The 25,501-nt window shown below is 43.7% G+C and overlaps 1 protein-coding gene across 1 annotated transcript in view; it reads left to right on the top strand.

Moving 5' to 3' along the window:
• The first annotated feature begins 1,022 nt into the window (after positions 1-1,022).
• LOC121003947 (membrane primary amine oxidase-like) overlaps positions 1,023-25,501 on the top strand; it is a 42,772-nt gene continuing 18,293 nt past the window's right edge. Inside the window, exon 1 of the mRNA XM_040435916.1 lies at positions 1,023-2,696. Within this exon, the coding sequence (XP_040291850.1) occupies positions 1,109-2,696 (1,588 nt within the window). The 5' untranslated portion in view covers positions 1,023-1,108. The remainder of the gene's footprint in view (positions 2,697-25,501) is intronic.

Below are 25,501 nucleotides of genomic sequence, written 5' to 3'. Positions count from 1 at the left end.
GCCACAAACCGCAGGTCTGAATTGACCTGCGGTTTGCGGCGATCGCCGACACGTGGGGTCACGGGACCCCCCCACGCATTTAGCCGAGGAGCCTGCTCAATGATTTGAGCAGGCACCTTGTTCCGATCACCGCCCGCCGGGCGGACGGTGATCGGAACAACACATGACGTACCGGTACGTCATGGGTCATTAAGGACTCGGAACCATGCCGTACCTATACGTCATGGGTCCCTAAGGGGTTAAAATACAGTACCAGAAAGAGAGCCATATATACTCTAAAGCTGGCCATTTACATTTTTGGTCATCAAGAATGTGATTGATAATTGTTCATATGAACAATCCCACTCGCTACATGCCAGGCTAAACTAGATGATCAGGGAGTCAGTTTAAAAGGAACAAATAAATACACACAGTGATCTTATGCAAAGTTGCAAATGATTGGCTGGAGTTGTCCAACCATGCCATACATGTAGAGATGTGCTGACCAGTTGTTGGCACATCTGTTACTCACACATGAAAAGGAAAGCCCTTATTCTCTTATTATCCTTTTTAATAGACCCATGTACACAAGACAGTAAAGGGAGAAGATGCGTTTCTATTAAATTTTGTTCTCAATCATTGCCCTGTGTAAACATATCCAATGGTAAATGGACAAGCAAGTCAGTGCTCATGTGTCATTGAATGCATATTTTATGCGTTCCTAAAAATCATTCAATGTGTGAATTAGTAATGCCCTTGAGTGCATTAGTTGTATTTTCTATTTATTTGTTTTTCATACATAATATTACTAAATATTCATTCATTCATTCATTCTTTATTCTCAAACTTCTACTGCTTCATGTTGCAGCTGTGTTCTGTAATACACTAATGGTATGTGTAGAGTCAGAGAGAGACAGATATGTTAGAAGCTTCAGAGTTACAAAAGGTTCTACAATCACACAATCTCTTCTCCTGCATCCAGTTCCTTGCCTCCTCCCAGATTTCCAGTTTCCTTTTAGGATCCAGCAAGTTAAATAGGCAGGAATGAGTGAAAGACATTCATTCTAAGCTAAGACGTGGAGTTCAAACCTTTACACTGGAGGATCTGATGGTTTAATGCAATCCAAACATGAATGTTAAAATCGTGACTGCACTTCTCATCTTGGCAGTTGCCACCATTTTAGCTTTGGTTTCTGTCCTTTTGTTTGTATCCAAAACAAAATCCTGTAATTCTGGGAATCAGAAAACATCTGTTTTGAAGCATAATGACCAGAGCTTGATATTTTCAGACCTAACACATGCAGAACTTGATCAGGTGGTGGCATACCTTAAGAAGAACATCAAGGAGAATCTGGTGGACATCTCCAAAGCTGACCCTTCTTCCAACTGTATATATTCCGTGGAACTACTGCCTCCCAGCAAAAAAGATGCCTTATTGTATCTGGATAAAGGAGGACCTAAGCCCAGGAGAGAAGCAATGGCTGTGGTATATTTTGGAAGTCATTCCGAACCCGAAATAAAGGAGTATGTGGTGGGACCTTTACCAAATCCTACATACAAGAATGATGTTACCCTTCAAAGATATAAAGGAAAACTGCCATATCACCGTAGACCGGTCATTGGCAGTGAATACAATCAGATACGACAGCACTTTCTTTTCAAAGAGTACCCCAAAGCAAAAAGTTTCCTTAAGGAAGTATTGGGCTATAATGAGTCAGACAGTGAATATTTTGCTGCTTTGACCAGTGCTCCAAGAGGCTTTGCATCTGGAGAAAGGCAAACCTGGTTTGGTATCTTCCTTAACACTCAGGGTAGTGGATTTTTCCTGCATCCAACTGGGTTAGAACTTCTGTTTAACCATCAGAACCTGGACTATAATAAGTGGAGTGTGGAAAAGGTGTTTTATAATGGTGAGTACTTGCAAAGTTTGTCTGAATTGGAGGAGAAATATAAGAAGGGACAGTTGAAGGTAGTTAAGATGAAAAAGCCACACCATAAGGATGACATTGCTTCTCTGAATCCCCAAAAACAAAAAAGTTCAGTCTCTGATATCCCTCTGCAATATGAACCACAAGGTTCCCGATTCAGCATCAAGAACAACCAGGTCTTGTTCCACCACTGGAGTTTTGCATTCGGGGTTAATGTGAACAGAGGACTCAGGTTATATGACATCAAGTTTAGGGGGGAAAGGATTGTTTATGAGCTTAGCATCCAAGAAGCTGTATCTCTCTATGGGTCCAATGCTCCTACTGGAATGTCAACTAGGTACATGGATGGACACTTTGGCATTGGTCGTTCGATCTTCCAGTTGGTTCGTGGCATTGACTGCCCTTACTTTGCAACATTTATAGATACCCATTACTTGCTAGACGCAGACAGCCCAGTTCTTAACAAAGGATCCATCTGCATATTTGAACTTAACACTGGCATTCCTTTGAGACGACACTTCTCAAGTCTTGGTTCTTCTTACTATGGTGGTTTGGCCAACACTGTTTTGATCATAAGAACAATTGCCACCGTTGGAAACTATGACTATGTGTTTGACTTCATGTTCTATCAAAATGGGGCTATTGAGTCAAAGGTTTCTGCATCAGGATATATAAGTACATCTTTCTTCATGGATGGAGGTGCACAGCATGGAAACAGGGTAGGGCCTTATACTCTGGGGACCATCCATACACATTTTATAAACTATAAGGTGGACCTGGATGTCGGAGGTAAGTAAATCTCAATATTTATGAACTAATGGGGGCATTTATAAAACTTGTGTAAAGTAGAACTGGCTTAGTTGCCTATAGCAACCAATCAAATTACACCTTTCATTTTCCAAAGGAGCTGTCAAAAATGAAGGGTGAAACCTGATTGGTTGCTATGGGCAACTAAGCCCGTTCTACTTTACACCAGTTTGATAAATGACCCCATAAATCTCTTAAACCTTCATCTTTATACAATAAGTAGATGTTTCACAACAATTTATAGTGGTCACCTGCAAAAACATAAAGTAAGGCTCATTAACTGCATTTGTAGCAACCTCAATGTTAAACTGCTGTAACTAATTAGATATTGTCATTGTGTGATGTGAAAAACTGGTATTCTTCAAGCCATAATTCATAATTTAGAGTACCAGCATAGAATGTGGTATACTCATAATCAATATTGAGAGTACTGATACTTGATATTTGCAAAACCAAGCAAGTTCATAAAGATATGTATTCTATTACTGTATCATGCATAAGATAGGCTGTGCATAAAATAGTACTGTGAATTTAGAATATGGGATGTTCATAAAAGTATTGAGGATCAGTAATGATCAATGCAGACCCTTCATTACAAAAAGAGATATTCTGTATTACTGTACTGTACCTGAGGAGTACATATACCCCTGTAATAAAGCAGGTATTAACAATAACTATTATCTACATGGCACCAACATGGTCCATAACACTTTACAATCAGGGATTGCAGTAAACAGAAAAGTCCCTGCCTGAAAGAGATTGCAATCTTATTGGATAAGGCAAGTGACATAATTGGTGTAAAGTACCAATTTTGTCCATTGGGCAAGGCACTTGTATGTATGTAAAGGGAATACAAATAAGATTTATTAAACCTGTCACCCAGCCAGTATATGTGGCAATAAAAATATAGTCCGTAGTGATAAAAAAAAATCTCTGTAAAGCTTATATTACCCTGCATATAATAATGAAGATCATTGCTAATGAGCAATTCAGTGGCGTAGCTAGAAATGACTGGGCACCACAGCAAATGTTTAAATGGAGCCCCCCCTTCACAACCCCCACTCTTGTGGCTTGTGGCAGTCACAGGAAATCCAGCCGTGTTGGATTTCTTGTGACTACCGCAGTGATACCATGCATTTCAAAGGGATCACCACTACTCAGCGATCCTGGCTGTCATGCCATCAGTGTCGCCATAGCCTAAGGCAACAGGTGCCGCAACCCAGGTGTAATAGGAAATGCAGAGTGGTGTAACAGTGCGGCCTAAATGTCTCTTTATGTTTCACGGTGCTCCTACCTGGATACTGCTGGACCAAAGCAATAAAAAGGGGGAATAATTGAGGGATTTGAAAAAGAGTCCAAACCTTGTATGTACAGTACAGACCAAAAGTTTGGACACACCTTCTCATTCAAAGAGTTTTCTTTATTTTCATGACTATGAAAATTGTAGATTCACACTGAAGGCATCAAAACTATGAATTAACACATGTGGAATTATATACATAACAAACAAGTGTGAAACAACTGAAAATATGTCATATTCTAGGTTCTTCAAAGTAGCCACCTTTTGCTTTGATTACTGCTTTGCACACTCTTGGCATTCTCTTGATGAGCTTCAAAAGGTAGTCCCCTGAAATGGTTTTCACTTCACAGGAGTGCCCTGTCAGGTTTAATAAGTGGGATTTCTTGCCTTATAAATGGGGTTGGGACCATCAGTGGCGTTGAGGAGAAGTCAGGTGGATACACAGCTGATAGTCCTACTGAATAGACTGTTAGAATTTGTATTATGGCAAGAAAAAAGCAGGTAAGTAAAGAAAAACTAGTGGCCATCATTACTTTAAGAAAGTAAGGGCTATTTGACCATGAAGGAGAGTGATGGGGTGCTGCGCCAGATGACCTGGCCTCCACAGTCACCAAACCTGAACCCAATCGAGATGGTTTGGGGTGAGCTGGACCACAGAGTGAAGGCAAAAGGGCCAACAAGTAGTGATGTCGCGAACATAAAATTTTCAGTTCGCGAACAGCGAACGAGAACTTCCGCAAATGTTCGCGAACTGGCGAACCGGGCGAACCGCCATAGACTTCAATAGACAGGCGAATTTTAAAACCCACAGGGACTCTTTCTGGCCACAATAGTGATGAGAAAGTTGTTTCAAGGGGTCTAACACCTGGACTGTGGCATGCCGGAGGGGGATCTATGGCAAAACTCCCATGGAAAATTACGTAGTGGACGCAGAGTCGGGTTTTAATCCATAAAGGGCATAAATCAACTAACATTCCTAAATTGTTTGGAATAACGTGCTTTAAAACATCCAGTGTGTGTATACGATCAGGTATGATGTTGTATCGATCAGGTAGTGTAAGGGTTACGCCCGCATCACAGACATTGACAGACCAAACTCCCCTTTTAATGCACCGCAAACAGTTCATTTGCACAACCGCAAACTCCCCATTTGCACAAGGTTGGATACCAAGCTAGCCACGTCCCGGTGATGTCATTGAAGGTTTCTTCCTCCACCCAGCCACGTACAACACCAAGGGTCCCCGAAAGGTCAATTGAATTGATTTTTCGAACGGGGAGATGGTTAAAAAAACGCTGGCTCCCTCCCCTTTGTTTTTATCCACGGTGACTGCGTCTGCGCCGTGCAATTTACTGTCACACCCGATATGAGTGGTATTTTCTGTAGTACTATTCTCATCAGTTTAATCCCTCTAACGTCCCCAATCTGGGTGCCATTTATTGAATAGATTTTTCGAACGGGGAGATGGTATCAGTGGTTGGCACTGGCAGTGGGCACACTACAGTCAGTAGAAGCGGGCCTGACACACACTGGCAGCAGGCAAGCAACTGAAATTACACTAAAGTGTAAAAATTAAATGCCTTATTTATCGGCAAGCTACTGTGCCACCCGGTATGAGTGGTTGGCACTGGCAGTGGGCACACTACAGTCAGTGGAAGAGGGCCTGACACACACTGGCAGCAGGCAAGCAACTGAATTTAGACTACTGTCTAAAAATTAAATGCCTTATTTATCGGCAAGCTACTGTGCCACCCGGTATCAGTGGTTGGCACTGGCAGTGGGCACACTACAGTCAGTGGAAGCGGGCCTGACACACACTGGCAGCAGGCAAGCAACTGAATTTAGACTACTGTCTAAAAATTAAATGCCTTATTTATCGGCAAGCTACTGTGCCACCCGGTATCAGTGGTTGGCACTGGCAGTGGGCACACTACAGTCAGTTGAAGTCGGCCTGACACACACTAGCAGCAGGCAAGCAGCTGAAATTACACTAAAGTGTAAAAATTAAATGCCTTTTTTATGCAAAGTCCTGTGCCAGCCGGTATGAGTGGTGGGCACTGGCAGTGGGCACACTACAGTCAGTGGAAGTCAGCCTGACACACACTGGCAGGCAACTAACCTTAGATTAAAGTGTAAAAATTAAGTGCCTATTTTTTAAGCAAAGTCCTGTGCCACTCGGTATGACAGGGGTGGGCACTGGCAGTGGGCACACTACAGTCAGTTGAAGTCGGCCTGACACACACTAGCAGCAGGCAAGCAGCTGAAATTACATTAAAGTGTAAAAATTAAATGCCTTTTTTAAGCAAAGTCCTGTGCCAGCCGGTATGAGTGGTGGGCACTGGCAGTGGGCACACTACAGTCAGTGGAAGTCAGCCTGACACACACTGGCAGGCAACTAACCTTAGATTAAAGTGTAAAAATTAAGTGCCTATTTTTTAAGCAAAGTCCTGTGCCACTCGGGATGACAGGGGTGGGCACTGGCAGTGGGCACACTACAGTCAGTTGAAGTCGGCCTGACACACACTGGCAGGCAACTAACCTTAGATTAAAGTGTAAAAATGAAGTGCCTTTTTTTTAAGCAAAGTCCTGTGCCACACGGGATGACAGGGGTGGGCACTGGCAGTGGGCACACTACAGTCAGTTGAAGTCGGCCTGACACACACTAGCAGCAGGCAAGCAGCTGAAATTACACTAAAGTGTAAAAATTAAATGCCTTTTTTATGCAAAGTCCTGTGCCAGCCGGTATGAGTGGTGGGCACTGGCAGTGGGCACACTACAGTCAGTGGAAGTCAGCCTGACACACACTGGCAGGCAACTAACCTTAGATTAAAGTGTAAAAATTAAGTGCCTATTTTTTAAGCAAAGTCCTGTGCCACTCGGTATGACAGGGGTGGGCACTGGCAGTGGGCACACTACAGTCAGTGGAAGTCAGCCTGACACACACTGGCAGGCAACTAACCTTAGATTAAAGTGTAAAAATTAAGTGCCTATTTTTTAAGCAAAGTCCTGTGCCACTCGGTATGACAGGGGTGGGCACTGGCAGTGGGCACACTACAGTCAGTTGAAGTCGGCCTGACACACACTAGCAGCAGGCAAGCAGCTGAAATTACATTAAAGTGTAAAAATTAAATGCCTTTTTTAAGCAAAGTCCTGTGCCAGCCGGTATGAGTGGTGGGCACTGGCAGTGGGCACACTACAGTCAGTGGAAGTCAGCCTGACACACACTGGCAGGCAACTAACCTTAGATTAAAGTGTAAAAATTAAGTGCCTATTTTTTAAGCAAAGTCCTGTGCCACTCGGGATGACAGGGGTGGGCACTGGCAGTGGGCACACTACAGTCAGTTGAAGTCGGCCTGACACACACTGGCAGGCAACTAACCTTAGATTAAAGTGTAAAAATGAAGTGCCTTTTTTTTAAGCAAAGTCCTGTGCCACACGGGATGACAGGGGTGGGCACTGGCAGTGGGCACACTACAGTCAGTTGAAGTCGGCCTGACACACACTAGCAGCAGGCAAGCAGCTGAAATTACACTAAAGTGTAAAAATTAAATGCCTTTTTTATGCAAAGTCCTGTGCCAGCCGGTATGAGTGGTGGGCACTGGCAGTGGGCACACTACAGTCAGTGGAAGTCAGCCTGACACACACTGGCAGGCAACTAACCTTAGATTAAAGTGTAAAAATTAAGTGCCTATTTTTTAAGCAAAGTCCTGTGCCACTCGGTATGACAGGGGTGGGCACTGGCAGTGGGCACACTACAGTCAGTGGAAGTCAGCCTGACACACACTGGCAGGCAACTAACCTTAGATTAAAGTGTAAAAATTAAGTGCCTATTTTTTAAGCAAAGTCCTGTGCCACTCGGTATGACAGGGGTGGGCACTGGCAGTGGGCACACTACAGTCAGTTGAAGTCGGCCTGACACACACTAGCAGCAGGCAAGCAGCTGAAATTACATTAAAGTGTAAAAATTAAATGCCTTTTTTAAGCAAAGTCCTGTGCCAGCCGGTATGAGTGGTGGGCACTGGCAGTGGGCACACTACAGTCAGTGGAAGTCAGCCTGACACACACTGGCAGGCAACTAACCTTAGATTAAAGTGTAAAAATTAAGTGCCTATTTTTTAAGCAAAGTCCTGTGCCACTCGGGATGACAGGGGTGGGCACTGGCAGTGGGCACACTACAGTCAGTTGAAGTCGGCCTGACACACACTGGCAGGCAACTAACCTTAGATTAAAGTGTAAAAATGAAGTGCCTTTTTTTTAAGCAAAGTCCTGTGCCACACGGGATGACAGGGGTGGGCACTGGCAGTGGGCACACTACAGTCAGTTGAAGTCGGCCTGACACACACTAGCAGCAGGCAAGCAGCTGAAATTACACTAAAGTGTAAAAATTAAATGCCTTTTTTATGCAAAGTCCTGTGCCAGCCGGTATGAGTGGTGGGCACTGGCAGTGGGCACACTACAGTCAGTGGAAGTCAGCCTGACACACACTGGCAGGCAACTAACCTTAGATTAAAGTGTAAAAATTAAGTGCCTATTTTTTAAGCAAAGTCCTGTGCCACTCGGGATGACAGGGGTGGGCACTGGCAGTGGGCACACTACAGTCAGTTGAAGTCGGCCTGACACACACTGGCAGGCAACTAACCTTAGATTAAAGTGTAAAAATGAAGTGCCTTTTTTTTAAGCAAAGTCCTGTGCCACACGGGATGACAGGGGTGGGCACTGGCAGTGGGCACACTACAGTCAGTTGAAGTCGGCCTGACACACACTAGCAGCAGGCAAGCAGCTGAAATTACACTAAAGTGTAAAAATTAAATGCCTTTTTTATGCAAAGTCCTGTGCCAGCCGGTATGAGTGGTGGGCACTGGCAGTGGGCACACTACAGTCAGTGGAAGTCAGCCTGACACACACTGGCAGGCAACTAACCTTAGATTAAAGTGTAAAAATTAAGTGCCTTTTTTTTAAGCAAAGTCCTGTGCCACACGGGATGACAGGGGTGGGCACTGGCAGTGGGCACACTACAGTCAGTTGAAGTCGGCCTGACACACACTAGCAGCAGGCAAGCAGCTGAAATTACACTAAAGTGTAAAAATTAAATGCCTTTTTTATGCAAAGTCCTGTGCCAGCCGGTATGAGTGGTGGGCACTGGCAGTGGGCACACTACAGTCAGTGGAAGTCAGCCTGACACACACTGGCAGGCAACTAACCTTAGATTAAAGTGTAAAAATTAAGTGCCTTTTTTTAAGCAAAGTCCTGTGCCACACGGAATGACAGGGGTGAGCACTGGCAGTGGGCACACTACAGTCTGTGGGCCTGCAGCTCCTCACACACAGGCAGGCCAGGCAACTGCAATATGTATATAAAGGAAAAAAAAAAAGCAGACTAATGTTGCAGCCCTAAAAAGGGCTTTTTGGGGTGCTGTCAGGACGCTGTCCTTACAGCAGAGATCAGATGAGTCTTTCAGGACTGGAGTGGACACTGAATTCACTAGCCTAGCTATCGATTTCCCAATTAAATCAGCAGCAGTTACAGTCTCCCTCCTCTCACTAAGACTGCAGCTTCAGAATGAATCTAAAATGGATGCTGTGCAGGAGGTGGGAGGGTCTGGGAGGGAGGGTATGCTGCTGATTGGCTGGAATGTGTCTGCTGACTGTGAGGTACAGGGTCAAAGTTTGCTCAATGATGATGTATAGGGGGCGGACCGAACATCGCATGTGTTCGCCCGGCAGAGGCGAACGCGAACAAGCTATGTTCGCCGGGAACTGTTCGCCGTCGGATAGTTCGGGCCATCTCTACCAACAAGTGCTAAGCATCTCTGGGAACCCCTTCAAGACTGTTGGAAGACCATTTCAGGGGACTACCTCTTGAAGCTCATCAAGAGAATGCCAAGAGTGTGCAAAGCAGTAATCAAAGCAAAAGGTGGCTACTTTGAAGAACCTAGAATATGACATATTTTCAGTTGTTTCACACTTGTTTGTTATGAATATAATTCCACATGTGTTAATTCATAGTTTTGATGCCTTCATAGTCATGAAAATAAAGAAAACTCTTTGAATGAGAAGGTGTGTCCAAACTTTTGGTCTGTACTGTAGTTGAACAGCAGCTTTAATTGAATAAATGTTCATCAAAACAATCTTCAAGCTTTGTCTTGGTCCCAGCAGGCTTTGGCATAAACTGGAAGGCTTCTTCAATAACTCTGCTTGCTTCTCTCTGCTGTACTGACAGGCTTGGTTAAAATACTTTGCTTTCTTTCTTTAAGCTGCACTAAATTCTGCTTAAGTCTGGTTACTGTACTTTAGGACTGTTCTGGTGTCCTTGGATGGGGTGCCGTCGACTGTTATTCCCCTGACATTTGTTTTCACTAGACTATGCAGGATGGAGAAGGGGAGTATACTAGGCATTTGCCTCCTTTTCTCCACACGTACATTGTATGTTACATGTGGGACAAAAATGTGATGTGAACTTGCAGCACATTGTACCATACTCGCCTGCTCCCCGCCGGTCCGCTCTGTGATCTTCCAGTCCCCATTCTGTAAACGCTTGGGTGGATGGGGGTCAGATGACCGGCCTCATAACGGTGTGTCCCCAAGCAGCACATAGGCGCCCATGGGACTGGGGCATCAGATGGGTAGGGGGCCTAGAGGACGGGGCATCAGATGAGTAGGGGGCTCCAGGGGACTGGGGCATCAGATGAGTAGGGGGACTAGAGGGCTGGGGGGCATCAGATGAATAGGGGCTCCAGGGGACTGGGGCATCAGAATAGTAGGGGGCCTAGAGGGCTGGGGGCATCAGATGAGTAGGGGGCCAAGAAAACTGGGGGCATCAGGAGCCCACAGGACTTGGGGAGGGGGGCAAAGGACAGCAAATGAATGCAGCAGGGGGTGGGAGTGGGGGGAAGACAACATGAGATGCAGGACAGCTAGTGCTGGCAGGGATAAGCCTGGAATGTATAGGCTCCTGAGAGTGACAGGCACAGGCTCTTCTTTCTGCAGCACTTCCTGTCTTTATTCAGTCTCCCCTCTCCCTCCTGTTATTGCCGACTGCAGAGCAGTCTCTGTAGCAGAAGCTGGACTGTACTAATAGTTAGGAGAGGGAGGGGGAGACAGGATCTCCCTGTAGCACACTGTACCAGACATCCCAACCTGCAAAAACTCCTTTCAGGGAGGTGCACTTCTCATTTCAGGGAGGTTTTCTTTTTTTTTCTTTCACAAACTTTTTATGACATTTTCCAGACATATGCAGTATCTGTACACTTTGCTCTATGGTGTAGAGGACTGGGCTCATTACCCTGCCCCAAATTATCATATTTATGTATATGATTAAAGGTATTCTGTCACCACCTATAAGCCCTGTGAGCTAAACATATTCTCATGTCCAGGGTAGCATTCTGATTTCTAAGGTGGCCTTATAAAAGCTATTTGTGGCTTTATTCTGCGGAAATTTACTAACCTGTCAATCACTGAATTAAGGTGCCCAAGCAGGGGAGGTCTGTGGATGCATGGTGCCCGGCCATACGCATCGCCGTTCGTGCCCAGCGCCGCCTTCTACTCCTCAGTGCCGCCTCCCCCCCCCCCGCTTTGAGATCCCGCGTGTGCGCATAGGCTCAGCCTGATGCGCCGTTGCAGACTGCTGGCATCGGCTTCTTCTTGCACTGTGCGCACGTGCCGAGAAGGGGACACTGCTACAGGTTGCCAGAAAGGTTTACTGCGAGTAAACTAGAGATGGGAAGTTCGGATCTTTCACATGAATCGGTTCATTTGAATCAGTTCATTCAAATGAACCGATTTATGAATTGAATCTACGGTTCACTCGCTGAGCTGACAAGAAGCAAGTGAACCGAAGCTTAGGTTGCGCGATGCGCACGCGCGGATGCTTCGATTCACTTGCTGACTCGCTGACTCAGCTCTTGGTCTGAGTCAGGAAGTTTATTCCTTAAAACCCTGTGTGTAATTATCTTCCCCACTGTAGGAAAAAAACAAGCATCCAGGGGGGGTGAATTTAACACTGGGGTAAATAATATAATTAAAATAAAGGGTTAAATGTGTAAATGTATTTTAAAAAAATACATCTCTCTCAATAGTTACCGTATTTATCGGCGTATAACACGCACTTTTTCCCCCTGAAAATAGGGGGCAAATCATGTATGCGTGTTATACGCCGATATTCATTGCGCTGTATGAGCCGGGAGAGAGGAGGGGCTGGAGTCCGTAACTAGGGGCGGGGCCCGGTGCAGTCACTGTACTCTTACACCGGGCCCCGCCGCTCACCAAAGTATTTATAAACGTGAATCCTTATCCTGTTATTAAGCTGCCCTCTCCCATGTTCCCATGTCCCCCCTGTATCCCCATAGCACTTACTTAAGCTTTAATAGCAGGCAGAGCGGACGGCAGCAGTAACGTCACTCACTGACGTGGAGCGCCTGCTCCGCCCCCTTTATGAATGAAGCAGGCGGAGCAGACGCGCGACGTCAGTGAGTGACGTTACTGCTGCCGTCCGCTCTGCCTGCTATAGAAGCGTGTGAATCGTAAGTGCTGTGGGGATACAGGGGGAGGGGGGACATGGGAACATGGGAGAGGGCAGCTAAATAACAGGATAAGGATTCACGTTTATAAATACTTCGGTGAGCGGCGGGGCCCGGTGTATTGGGGGACACTGTTATGAGGGGGATCTGTGGATGACATATAGCAGTGTCATCCACAGATCCCCCCCATAACAGTTCCATCCACAGATCCCCCCACCCCATAGCAGTACAATTTGAAATTTAATTTTTTTTCCTGAAATTTCCCTTAAAATGAAGGGTGCGTGTTATACGCCAGTGCGTGTTATACGCCGATAAATACGGTATATAGCTACTGAATGAGGCAGAAGAACGGATGCCTTTAACATATATATCTCCTTGAGAAGCCAATTTGACCCTAAAGGGTTAATTCAACCTGTAATCTAAACTCTGTCCTGTCACTTCTCTTATCTCTCTGCTCTGCTATCAGTGAACCTTTCCGGGATATATTGTCTCACATGCGGGTGTCAGGGAGCCGCTATCTAATAGAGGGAGACTCCCTGAACGTCCGGGCGACTTGAGATCCCTGCTGTACTGAGCCCTGACTGCACTATTAATGATCAGTGCTGATGGGCGGGGCTTATCTCCCTGCTCTGAGGACATTGTACAGCAGTGAAGTGAGTGTAGAGGGGGTGTGGCCAGTCTGAGACTGTTTACTACTGCTTCCAGCCCCTTGTCAGCTCAGAACCCGAAGCAGCTGCTTCCCTGTTAGCTACGCCACTGGAGCAATCTCAGGAAATGTAATGAACTGGGCAGTGTAATACTTCCACCAATTACCTGATGAACAATCAAATGTTCATCAGATATTTGTAATCTTTCAGCAGGTTTAACTTGTACATCATAGCGGGAAGTGACCTACCGCAATTTGACGTACTAGTGTAACTAGTACATCATGCTGATCGGGCCGGCACCAGAGAGGTTTGCTTCTATGGAGGCCTAGGAGATCAGCCCCTAGGCTAGGTCTGGTAGACAACTGTCAGTGTATTACATTGGTAATACACTGACAGGCAAAGCATTACAATACAGATGTATCATAATGCATTGCAGAGGGGATCAGACCCCCTAAAGTTCTAGAGTGGGACAAAAATTAAAAGTTTTAAAAAGTTTAAAAAGTTTAAAAAACAACAAAGCGCCCCCTTTCCCCCAATATACACATATAAAGTTGTAAAAAAGAAAAAAAGAAAAACAGACATATTAAGTATCGCCGTGTCCATAACAACCGGCTCTAAAAAATACCACATAATGTACCCCGTCAGATAAATGTGTAGTGTACGGGGACTGTAATACCCGTCACTACAAAAGGGTCACTTGGTGTGCTGTCGTCCCTCCTTAATTATGGGGAAGTTGGTGTATGTCAGTTTTATAAAATGTCATGTAATGTAATGCTATGTATTTCCCTGTTACTTGAAACTTACATGTACAGGCCTGCTAGGGGTGTCATTCCAGCTTCTAGTCATTAGAGGGAGCTAGAGAGCCCTAGTTTATATAAGGCCCAGTCAGGGAAGCAAAAGTCAGTCTAAGAGAGTCTAGTCTAGAGTTGGAGTCTGTAGTCTAGTCTAACCAGAGATTAGACTATGTCAGAGACCAGTCCGGGCCTGAAGCCTGCAGACCAGGAGAGGGTATTGCAGTCCCTGTAACCGGGTTCCAAATCCAAGGAGAAGGTTCCCCTCCTGAATATATAGAAATGCAGAAGCAGGAAGACCACTGTGCAGAAGTTTCTAGAGCCTAAGGAAGCTGAGAGGGACAGAGGCAAAGTGCAGAGAAGCAAGAGGTACTCAAAATAACAGAGGAGGTACTTTCTAAAACTACAACCAAGGATATAAAGCCAGAACTAGGTTATTGGGCCTTGGAGAAGATTTGCTATATTCCAGGATCAGTCAGAGATAGAGTGCAAGCTCCTGTACTGCAAGTCCTGTGTTCAACACTCTGTAATCACCTTGCTCAAGCCGTATTGCCTGCATCAACCGTATTGAAAAATCGACTGTATGCAAAGGAACTGCGCTTCCATCAATGTCTCTATATTTGTAACTACTAAAGTTGGAGTTCTGCTTTAACATCACGGTGTTCCTCATTTATTCCTGCTATCCGCAAACGGCGTGCCACCGTTTACTTGGCACTGGCGTCACGAACAATTTATACCATCACCTGCCCTTGCAGAGAGTCAGCCGTACCAGGTTAGTGTCTATTGCACTACATCACCCAGAAACACCTATTGCACACAACTTGAGTACGCTGCAAATGTAAAAAATAAAAATGTTGACAAAAAAGCAATTTTTTGTAACCTTACATCACAAAATACCAAATGATCAAAAAGTCATATGTACCCCAAAATAGTACCAATCAAACTGTCACCTCATCCTGCAAAAAAATTAGCCCTTACATAAGATAATCGCCCAAAAAATTTAAAAAATATGGAAAATGGAAACACTAAAACATGATTTTTTTTGTTTCAAAAATACTTTTATTGTGTAAGGCTACTTTCACACTTGTGTTTAACTTTTTTGTATTGAGATCCGGCAGAGGATCTCAATACCGGAGAAAAACGGTCCCCATTCATTGTCAATTTTGTCCCCATTCATTGTCAATGGGGGCAAAACTGAACTGAAGAAAACGGAATGCACGAAAATGCATACCGTTCCATTGCGTTCCCATACTGGACAGAAAACCGCAGCAAGCAGCGGTTTTCTGTCCGGCATGTGATGAAAAACGGATCCGGCATGACACACAATGATGCTGGATCCGTTTTCTCAGACACAATAGAAAACGGATCCGGCACCTATTGACTTACAATGGTTTTAGTAATGGATCCGTCATTGCTATTTTAAAGATAATACAAAAGGATCTATTCATAACAGATGCAGCCGGTTGTATTATCAATAACAGAAGTGTTTTTGCTGATCAGCGTTGTTGCTGATCCCTTCCAGATCAGGCAAAAACGCAAGTGTAAAAGTAGCCTAAAACTGATATAAATTTTAAAAAAGTAGACATATTGGGTATTGCTGCATCCATAAAGACCTGCTCTATAAAAATATAACATGAACTACCCCCTCAGATGAAAGCCGTAAAAAATTATAAATAAAAACTGCCAAGAAAGACTTTTTTTGTCACCTTACATCACAAAAAGTGTAATACGATTAAAAAGATCGTATCTAATCCAAAATAGTACCAATCAAACTGTCACCTCATTGCACAAAAAATGAGCCCCTACACAAGACAATCACCCAAAAAATGAAAAAATATGTCTCTCAAAAAATAGAAACACTAAAACATAATTTTTTTCATAAATGCTTTTATTGTATAAAACTGAAATAAAAAAAAAAATAATTATACATATTAGGTATCACCACATCATTAAGAACATGCTCTATAAAAATATCACATAACCTACCCCCTCAGGGGAAAACCATAAAAATACAAATAAAAACTGTGACAAAAAAGCCATTTTTTTGGTTACCTTGCCCCATAAAGTGTGTTATTGAATAATCAAAAAATCATATGTACCCAAAACTGGTACCAATAAATACTTTAGCTCTTCCCCCCCAAAAATAGCCCCTACACAAGATGATTGGCAGAAAAATAAAAATAAATATGGCTTTCAGAAAATGGAGACTGTAAAATAGCACATGATTTAACCTGTCAGGTGAACATTGTAAAAAATAAAAACTGTGCCAGAACATTCATTTTTTGTTACCTTGCCTTACAAAAAGCGTAATATAGAGCGATCAAAAATAATACATAACCCAAAATAGCATAGCTGCCAACTCTCCGAATTTACCGCGACTGTCCCTGATTTTCAGAGACAGTACTGGCAAGTTTGCACTGTCTGGGGCTCAAAATGGGCAGGGTCTACACAAACTCCTGCCCATAAATCAGTATTTCTGGGAGGCTTCAGGGTGTTCCCGGGGGGCTGGACTTATACGCCCTGATACTAACTCAAATGTTGATATGAAATAGTGCCAATAAAACTGTCACCTTATCCTGCAGTTTCCAAAATGGGGTAAATTTTTGTGAGTTTTTACTGTAGGGGTGCATCAGGGGGGCTTTAAATGGGAGATGGTGTCTAAAAGAGTTTTGTTTTGCTTTTAACCCTTGCTGTGTTACAGAAAAAAATGTATTAAAATGAAAAATTTGTCAAAAAGAGTGACATTTCATCTCCATTTTCTTCTAATTCTTGTGGAACACCTAAAGGTTTAACAAAGTTTATAAATAACTATAAATATCAGTTTTAAATAACTCGAGGGGTGTAGTTTACAAAATCATGCCAACATATAGTAACAAATGGGGAATGTTAAGTAATAACTATTTTATGAGGTAAAACTATATATTTTTTATAAATAAAGGTGAAATATATTGACTCAAATTTACCACTCATGAAGTACAATGTGTCAAGAGAAAACAATCTCCAAATGACTTGGATAAGTAAAAGCAGGGGCAGACTGGGAACTTAAAGTGGACCTGTAGAAAATACAAAAAGTTGCCTGGTTTTGTAGTCTGATCCAAATTAATGGAAGGCAGGGCCAGCAATACCATATTGTGGCACATTATACCAACCCAGCAGAGTCAAATACCACAGTCCATCACAAAATACTGCCATCAGCAGCACAAAATGCATCCCCATAAACTTTCACTAGCAGGTTGTGAGGATGGCTCAGGTGGCCCCCTGGGCATCGGCCCACCAGAAAATTTCCCTGTAAGGTCTATGGCCAATCTGCCCCTGAGTAAATGCGTTATTACCACATAAAATGACACATGTCAGATTTGCAAAAAATGGCCTGGGCAGGAAGGTGAAAACTGGCCTGGGGTTGAAGGGCTTAAAAATTATCATTTGCCGGCAGCAAATAGTAATTCAGTATGGGGGCGAGGGATGGCACTAGCGATCGCTGCTCCCCATACTGTGGAGGAGATCGCTGCATGTAATAGCATCGGTCTCCTCCACTAATGAGCAGGCGATAGCCAGAAAGGAATGCTTCCCTCCTAACAGCCGCCTGTAAAATCTGCAGGTTTAATATAAGTTTTAGTTAAAGTTGTTTTCTGAGATTTTGATATTGATGATCTATTCTCAGAATCGGTGGGGGTGCAAGGTGTCGGTTCAGCTGTGGCCTCTTCCTAGGCTATTGACGTCACATTCATTGGTCCCATGGCCTAGGTGTAGCTCCGTCCCATTCAAGTGAATTGGGCTGAGGTGCGATACCAAGTATGGCTGCTATCCAATGGATGGCGCTGTGCTTGGTACGCTGCAAGAAGTCCATGGTGCTCACTTGAGTGTCACGCCTCCTAAAACAGCTAATATAACAACTGATATTGAGAACCTATACTTTTTTTTTATTTTGCTGCCTTCCTTTGATGCAAGCCCAGATTGGGAATGAAATTCAGCCCTGACATTTTAAAATAGACAGGCCTACTTACTGTGTTATGAATGTGAATTATGTTTGTGCCCCCATGTTAATGGCATATTCATATGCACATTACAGTACATTCAGCACTACCAGATACATTAGATTACAGAAATACGTACCTATTATATCCACTGATGGCTCTTTTAATGTCAATGTTCTCTTTCCTCATCTTCCCTTTCGGACCAGGCCACCATGATGACAAGGATGTAGTATTACCACTTTACAAAGCTTTGCGGCGTCATCTGGAATATGCAGTTCAGTTCTGGGCACCATTGCATAGAAAGGATGCTCTGGAGCTAGAAAAAGTACAATGGAGAGTGACTAAACTGATAAGGGGCATGGAGGGTCTTAGTTATGAGGAAAGATTAAAATAATTAAATTTGTTTAGTCTTGAAAAGAGACGTCTAAGGGGGGACATGATTAACCTATACAAATATATAAATGGGCCGTACAAAAATATGCTGAAAAGCTGTTCCATGTAAAATCCCTCAAAAGACAAGGGTGCACTGCGTCCATCTAGAGAAGTAAAAGTTCAGTCTCCAGAGGCATCAAAGATTCATTACTGTAAGAACTGTGAATCTATGGAATAGTCTACCTCAGGATGTGGTCACAGCTGGAACAGTCAAAATATTCAATCTATCGACCCATGTCCTGAATTCAGATGAAATTGCAGTTCTATTGAAAGGTCTATCTTTTTGCCCTTCATCTAGAGTGAAAGGGTTTGATCTCTTTTTAGACCTTCATGACTCCATTAGAAAATTAACCCTAAAGAGACATTTTAGCCTACAAAACCATGCTACTCAGAAAAACAATAACAAAACCGATGAGGCTACTCCTTCCCCAGAGGCACAGTTTGTTTCTACCGATTTAAGACAACGCTCGCACTTCTACCCTCTACACCGCAGAGAGATATTCTACAATTTGGTAATGGAGGATTTCCATACCATCCATCAAAAACCAATACTCAATCAAAATCTCAATGCCAAAGAAAGGACAGCTGTCAAAAAACTACAAGATAATATGGATCTAATAATTCGGAATGCTGACAAAGGAGGTGGAGTTGTGCTACAAAATAGAGGTCGATTACATCAAAGAGGCTCTCCACATTTTATCTGATACTGAGTACTACCAGCTATTAGAGGAAGACCCCCAGGCCGAACACAAGTTAGCACTCAAGACTCTGATCAATTCAGCATCTCATATACTGAATAAAAAGGAGCAGGAATACATCCTTATCAATAACCCAGTTACTTCTCTCTTCTACCATTTACCAAAAATTCATAAAAACATGTCCAATCACCAGGCCATCCAATCATCTCCGGAATATCATCCCTAACCTGCAATTTATCTCATTATGTTGACATCTTCCTACAGAAACATGTGGTTCAGCTTCCGTCATATCTAAAGAACTTCACAAAAAATACAGCTACTAAATGATATTCATTGGAAAGAATCCTACCAAATGTTAATTCTGGATGTAGCGGCCCTGTATTCCAACATCCAGCATGACTTAGGCATCACCTGTACCAAACTCTTTCTTGATAATTACAAATCTATGCCAGAAGAACAAAGATCTTTTATCCTTAGTTGCATACAGTTTATCTTGACTAATAATGTCTTTAAATTTGAAGACCAACTGTTCCTGCAGACAAAAGGGACCGCTATGGGTACGCGCTTCGCGACCAGTTTCGCCAACTTGTTCATGGGGGCATTTGAAGACACCTACATCTATAACTCTGAGTATTGGACTAACAATATAGTTTTTTACCGTCGATACATTGACCATTTGATTTTTATATGGGATGGCGACATCCCGTCCATTGATAGATTCACAAAATACCTTAATAGCAACAACTGGGGCATCTCGCTTTCAGGAACTCACAACCCCTCCATTGCTGAAGGATTACCACCCGCACCTTTTTTAAAAAAGTGGACTGCAATAGTTACTTAGACTTTTCCAGTAATCACTACAAAAAGTGGAAAATAAACATTCTCTTTTGTCAATTTAAACGTATAAGACGCAACTGCTCTGAAGATAAAGACTTTATCACTCAAAGCGAAGTAATTCGAATTAGATTCTTATAAAAGGGTTTTCCCCCTGGGCTAATAGAGGCAGCTTTTAACAGAGCCAACAGACTACCGCAAGAAGATTGTCTACCAAAAACAAAGGATTCAATCATTAAGAAGAAACCCCTGAGAAACACCACCGCACAAACTTCTTAACCAGGTTTAACAGTAACCATACATTGATCAAGTAAGTCCTTTCGAAATATTGGTCTATTCTGAAGCGTGATCCTATTCTAACTAAGATCCTGACAGATAAACCACAACTCACATTCAGAAGAGCACAGACCCTGAAGAATCTGCTAGCACCTAGTAGGCGGAAACAACCCCCAGGCCAAGATGCACACCAAGGCAAACACACTCCAACAGGAAGTTTTAAATGCAACCAACCAAAGTGCCTTTGCTGCAAGTGCATAAAAACCGTCACCTCTTTCCACAACCATAACGGTGAAACATTTACCATCAAGGAACATTTTAACTGTGGCTCTACAAACATCATTTATCTGCTTTAGTGCCCGTGTGGCCTCCATTATATAGGGAGAACAATCCAGACCCTACGGAATAGACTGAATAAGCATAGATCTAATATGAAAAATAAATTTATGCAGCACAGTGTGTCAAAACACGCCACAAATCACCATTTTGGTTCGTTTCATGGGTTTACCATCATCCCTATTGAGAGAATCAAACCTGACGGCTACAACACTATCAATATCTTGCGCAAACGCAAAATGTTCTGGATATATAAGTTAAACTGCTTGAACCCACGTGGACTAAACAAGGCTTTTGAGATTAACCTGTAAGATCCATGCCCCTCTAAGGCTTACGCCTCTGTCTTTCCATTGGATTGACCAATATTTTTTGTCTTCAGATCACCGATTAAAATCCCCACCCACCACCAATTGGGTTTCCGCACCAATCATCATCTCCTTTCAACCAAGGTGTTTCAGTCCCCCAATCATTTTCCTCGCATCAACTCTTCACCATAAATCCCCCTTTTTTTCCATAAATCCCTTTTGACCCATGTTTTTTGCAGACCTTATGCCCTGTCATCTCATTTTTGCATATCACCCACACCCCTCATCTACCCATTTACCTTCCTGGGGACCCCAGGTACCCCCATGTGGAAGTGTTTGTATCCCTGGCTGCGCGACCATCCGATCATTGGGTGTTTATCACCCCCCAACAAGCGTACACTAGTGTTGTGCCTATCATTTGCACAACCTAGCAAGGTGAGCCTTCAATTTTGGAGTTTTTAATACATTTATGTCTGACGGTATTACCCTATTGTGCGCCGTTTATCATTTTTCCTAGAAAAACTCTGCCTGCCACACCACAGCTAGAACAGTGGTCAGTTTAAAAAAGCGCTTAGATGAATTCTTGAAAGTAAATGACATTAGTGCTTATGAAAATGTGTCGAAATCTGGGTCTCACTTTCTAAAATTCATGTCCCCTCCTATCTCTTGGTTGAACTTGATGGACTTATGTATTTTTTTCAACCATATTAACTATATGTAATTATATCCTGCTGTTACCCCCAATATTGTGCCTGCTGTGCATTCCCATGCCCTCAAATATTTATTCACTTCAATGGCATTGCTCATTACTATACACTTGAATGGGAAAGAGCCTTCCCATAGAAGTGAATGGGACAGTTTGTAGTTACACCTGCTCACCGCTGTGATGTCGACAGCAAGCAGGTAAACAATAAAGAGAAGGTTGCTGTGGGGGGGGGGGGGGGGCCCCCCACCGTATAGCGTAGGAAAACAGGGAAGCAGCTAGGCCTGGATGCTGGGAAAAGGGAGCAGACCACCTCCTAAAGCCGCCCTAATCCTGGCCCTGACTCCTAACCGTATGAGCAGACCCAGCTGGTAGGTGGGCTCATACACAGAAACCTCGGACCCTGAGTCGCCCTGATGATCCCTGAAATAAAGGTTAGGAGCTAGAGACTACCTGTTCCTCCAGAACATGGATGAACAAGAGTCTCACAGGCCAAGCAGCAAGGGTAAGGGAAGACAGTGAGCAGAAACTGGGTCGAACACCAGCACCAAGACTACCTGGTACCAGGCAGAGCTGCTCACTGACTAGTGGTTCCCCTTCTGGGGAACTCATGTGCCCTTTCACCGAAGGCATAGACAGACAGGGGAATGTCTAGCAACCATGCTGGACAAAACACCAAACAGACTAGACATGGAACACTAACTACACTAGACATAAAAACACACCCAGTACATAAATCCTCACCAAACATATACAAGGGAAGGAAGGGTAAAATACATAAGGATGACATCGAATGACCTCGATGTTTAACTAGGTGGTCCTCACACTGGACGGATGAAATATCCAGGGCAGGAGCACAGCTCCAGCACATACCAAGGCTGGAGAACTACTGATCTCAGGCTCACAGCATCGGAATTAGTGGAGCTATGAGGCCACACCCAGAACACACCTAGCACCACACCTTAACCCCATACACACCAGACTAGGAAGGAACCAGGAGAGAAGGAAGAGAACACACACATGCTGACACACAACACGTTGCCACAGGCAACCAGCATGCGCAAAGTCCCAGAAAACCCCTTTAATAATGCTAACCAAAGAACCACCAATAGGACTTCTCTCCCAGAGTGACCTCATTAGTAATAGTGCTGCCTATAAAGATATTGTTCCCTGTACGTACACTCGTTAGTAGTAATGTCCTCTATATTGTGTCCAATAATTAAAATTCCCCCGCATAGTACCACCAATTCCCCCGCATAGTACTTATGTCCCCCGTAGTTCCCCTAGCAGTTCTGGCCTCTCCCTGTGTTGCCCCAGTACTTATATGTCTCCCTGTAGTGACCTCAGTAGTTATAAAGCCTTCCTGTGTTTCCCCAATACTTACAGTGGGGGAAATAATTATTTGACCCCTCACTGATTTTGTAAGTTTGTCCAATGACAAAGAAATGAAAAGTCTCAGAACAGTATCATTTCAATGGTAGGTTTATTGTAACAGTGGCAGATAGCACATCAAAAGGAAAATCGAAAAAATAACTTTAAATAAAAGATAGCAACTGATTTGCATTTCATTGAGTGAAATAAGTATTTGAACCCTCTAACAAAAAAAGACTTAATACTTGGTGGAAAAACCCTTGTTTGCAAGCACAGAGGTCAAACGTTTCTTGTAATTGATGACCAAGTTTGCGCACATTTTAGGAGGAATGTTGGTCCACTCCTCTTTGCAGATCATCTCTAAATCCCTAAGGTTTCGAGGCTGTCTCTGTGCAACTCTGAGCTTGAGCTCCCTCCATAGGTTTTCGATTGGATTAAGGTCCGGAGACTGACTAGGCCACTCCATGACCTTAATGTGCTTCTTCTTGAGCCACTCCTTTGTTGCCTTTGCTGTATGTTTTGGGTCATTGTCGTGCTGGAACACCCATCCACGACCCATTTTCAGTTTCCTGGCAGAGGGAAGGAGGTTGTCGCTCAGGATTTCACGATACATGGCTCCGTCCATTTTCCCGTTTATGCGAATAAGTTGTCCTGTGCCCTTAGCAGAAAAACACCCCCAAAGCAAAATGTTTCCACCCCCATGCTTGACGGTGGGGACGGTGTTTTGCGGGTCATAGGCAGCATTTTTCTTCCTCCAAACACAGCGAGTTGAGTTAATGCCAAAGAGCTCTATTTTGGTCTCATCAGACCACAGCACCTTCTCCCAGTCACTCTCTGAATCATTCAGGTGTTCATTGGCAAACTTCAGACGGGCCTGCACATGTGCCTTCCTGAGCAGGGGGACCTTGCGAGCCCTGCAGGATTTTAATCCATTGCGGTGTAATGTGTTTCCAATGGTTTTCTTGGTGACTGTGGTCCCTGCTAATTTGAGGTCATTAACTAACTCCTCCCGTGTAGTTCTAGGATGCTTTTTCACCTTTCTCAGAACCATTGACACCCCACGAGGTGAGATCTTGCGTGGAGCCCCAGAGCGAGGTCGATTGATGGTCATTTTGTGCTCCTTCCATTTTCGAACAATCGCGCCAACAGTTGTCACCTTCTCTCCCAGCTTCTTGCTAATGGTTTTGTAGCCCATTCCAGCCTTGTGCAGGTCTACAATTTTGTCTCTGACATCCTTGGACAGCTCTTTGGTCTTTCCCATGTTGGAGAGTTTGGAGTCTGCTTGATTGATTGATTCTGTGGACAGGTGTCTTTTATACAGGTGACTAGTTAAGACAGGTGTCCTTAATGAGGGTGACTAATTGAGTAGAAGTGTCTAACCACTCTGTGGGAGCCAGAACTCTTAATGGTTGGTAGGGGTTCAAATACTTATTTCACTCAATGAAATGCAAATCAGTTGCTATCTTTTATTTAAAGTTTTTTTTTCGATTTTCCTTTTGATGTGCTATCTGCCACTGTTACAATAAACCTACCATTGAAATGATACTGTTCTGAGACTTTTCATTTCTTTGTCATTGGACAAACTTACAAAATCAGTGAGGGGTCAAATAATTATTTCCCCCACTGTATGTCCCCCTGTAGAATGCCCAGTAGTTATACTGCCCCCTATATTGCCCCAAAAGTGACAAAAAAAACAAAATACTCACCTAAGTGCCACTCCATGGTTCAAGCTGCAAAGCAGGCCGCAGATCCTTTCCAGCCTGCAGCCCGAGTTGCCTGTGTCCTGACAGTTGCTATAAAGTCATGGTGCCTCCTGTGAGCTGACAATATGAAGACGGAACAGCAAACAGGCAGTCATGATGATGTAATCGCTTCATGACCATCTTTGCTGCCTCACAACCCCCAGGCCTAGTTGCCTGTGGCCTATGATAGTGAATAACAGAGCCAGGAACTATTGGTTCTCATTCCCTGCTGTACTGTTAAATGGTATCTATCCCCATTGTGAGGATGGCAATACAGTTGTGGCAACACAGCCATTGCTTTCAGGGCCTTGGGCAATACATCTGAAGCATGAAATGTTTTGAGCTAGCATAAGGAGCCCCACCTTGGCATTGGACCTTCTGGCATTTGTCAAAATTGCCAGATGGGCAGTCTGGCTCTGTTCTAGTGAATATCCGACTCTAATGGTGACAGGTTATTGCTGTAATAACAAGTATCGTTGTAAGCTATGCTTGCTGTTCATATATAACTTAACCCTGGTCACACTGCCATCAGAGGCTCAGTTGACAGTCTCTGCAAATTTGATGGAATGATAAAGACCTCATAGTGCTAGGCTGAACCACTGCATATGAGGATATATATATATATATATATATATATATATATTTAAAGGGGTTCTGCACTTTGTTTAAACTGATGATCTATCCTCTGGATAGATCATCAGCATCTGATCGGCGGGGGTCCGACACCCGGGACCCCCGCCGATCAGCTGTTTGAGAAGACAGCGGCGCTCCAGGAGCTCCACGGCCTTCTCACTGTTTACCGCAGGCCCAGTGACGTCACGACTAGTATCAACTTGCCTGCTAAGCTCTGTTCACTCAAACAGCT

The sequence above is a fragment of the Bufo bufo genome, chromosome 6, assembly GCF_905171765.1.
Source record: "Bufo bufo chromosome 6, aBufBuf1.1, whole genome shotgun sequence".
NCBI classification, from domain to species: domain Eukaryota; kingdom Metazoa; phylum Chordata; class Amphibia; order Anura; family Bufonidae; genus Bufo; species Bufo bufo.
Note: the sequence above shows the minus strand (reverse complement) of the source record. Positions and strands in the feature narration are given on the sequence as shown.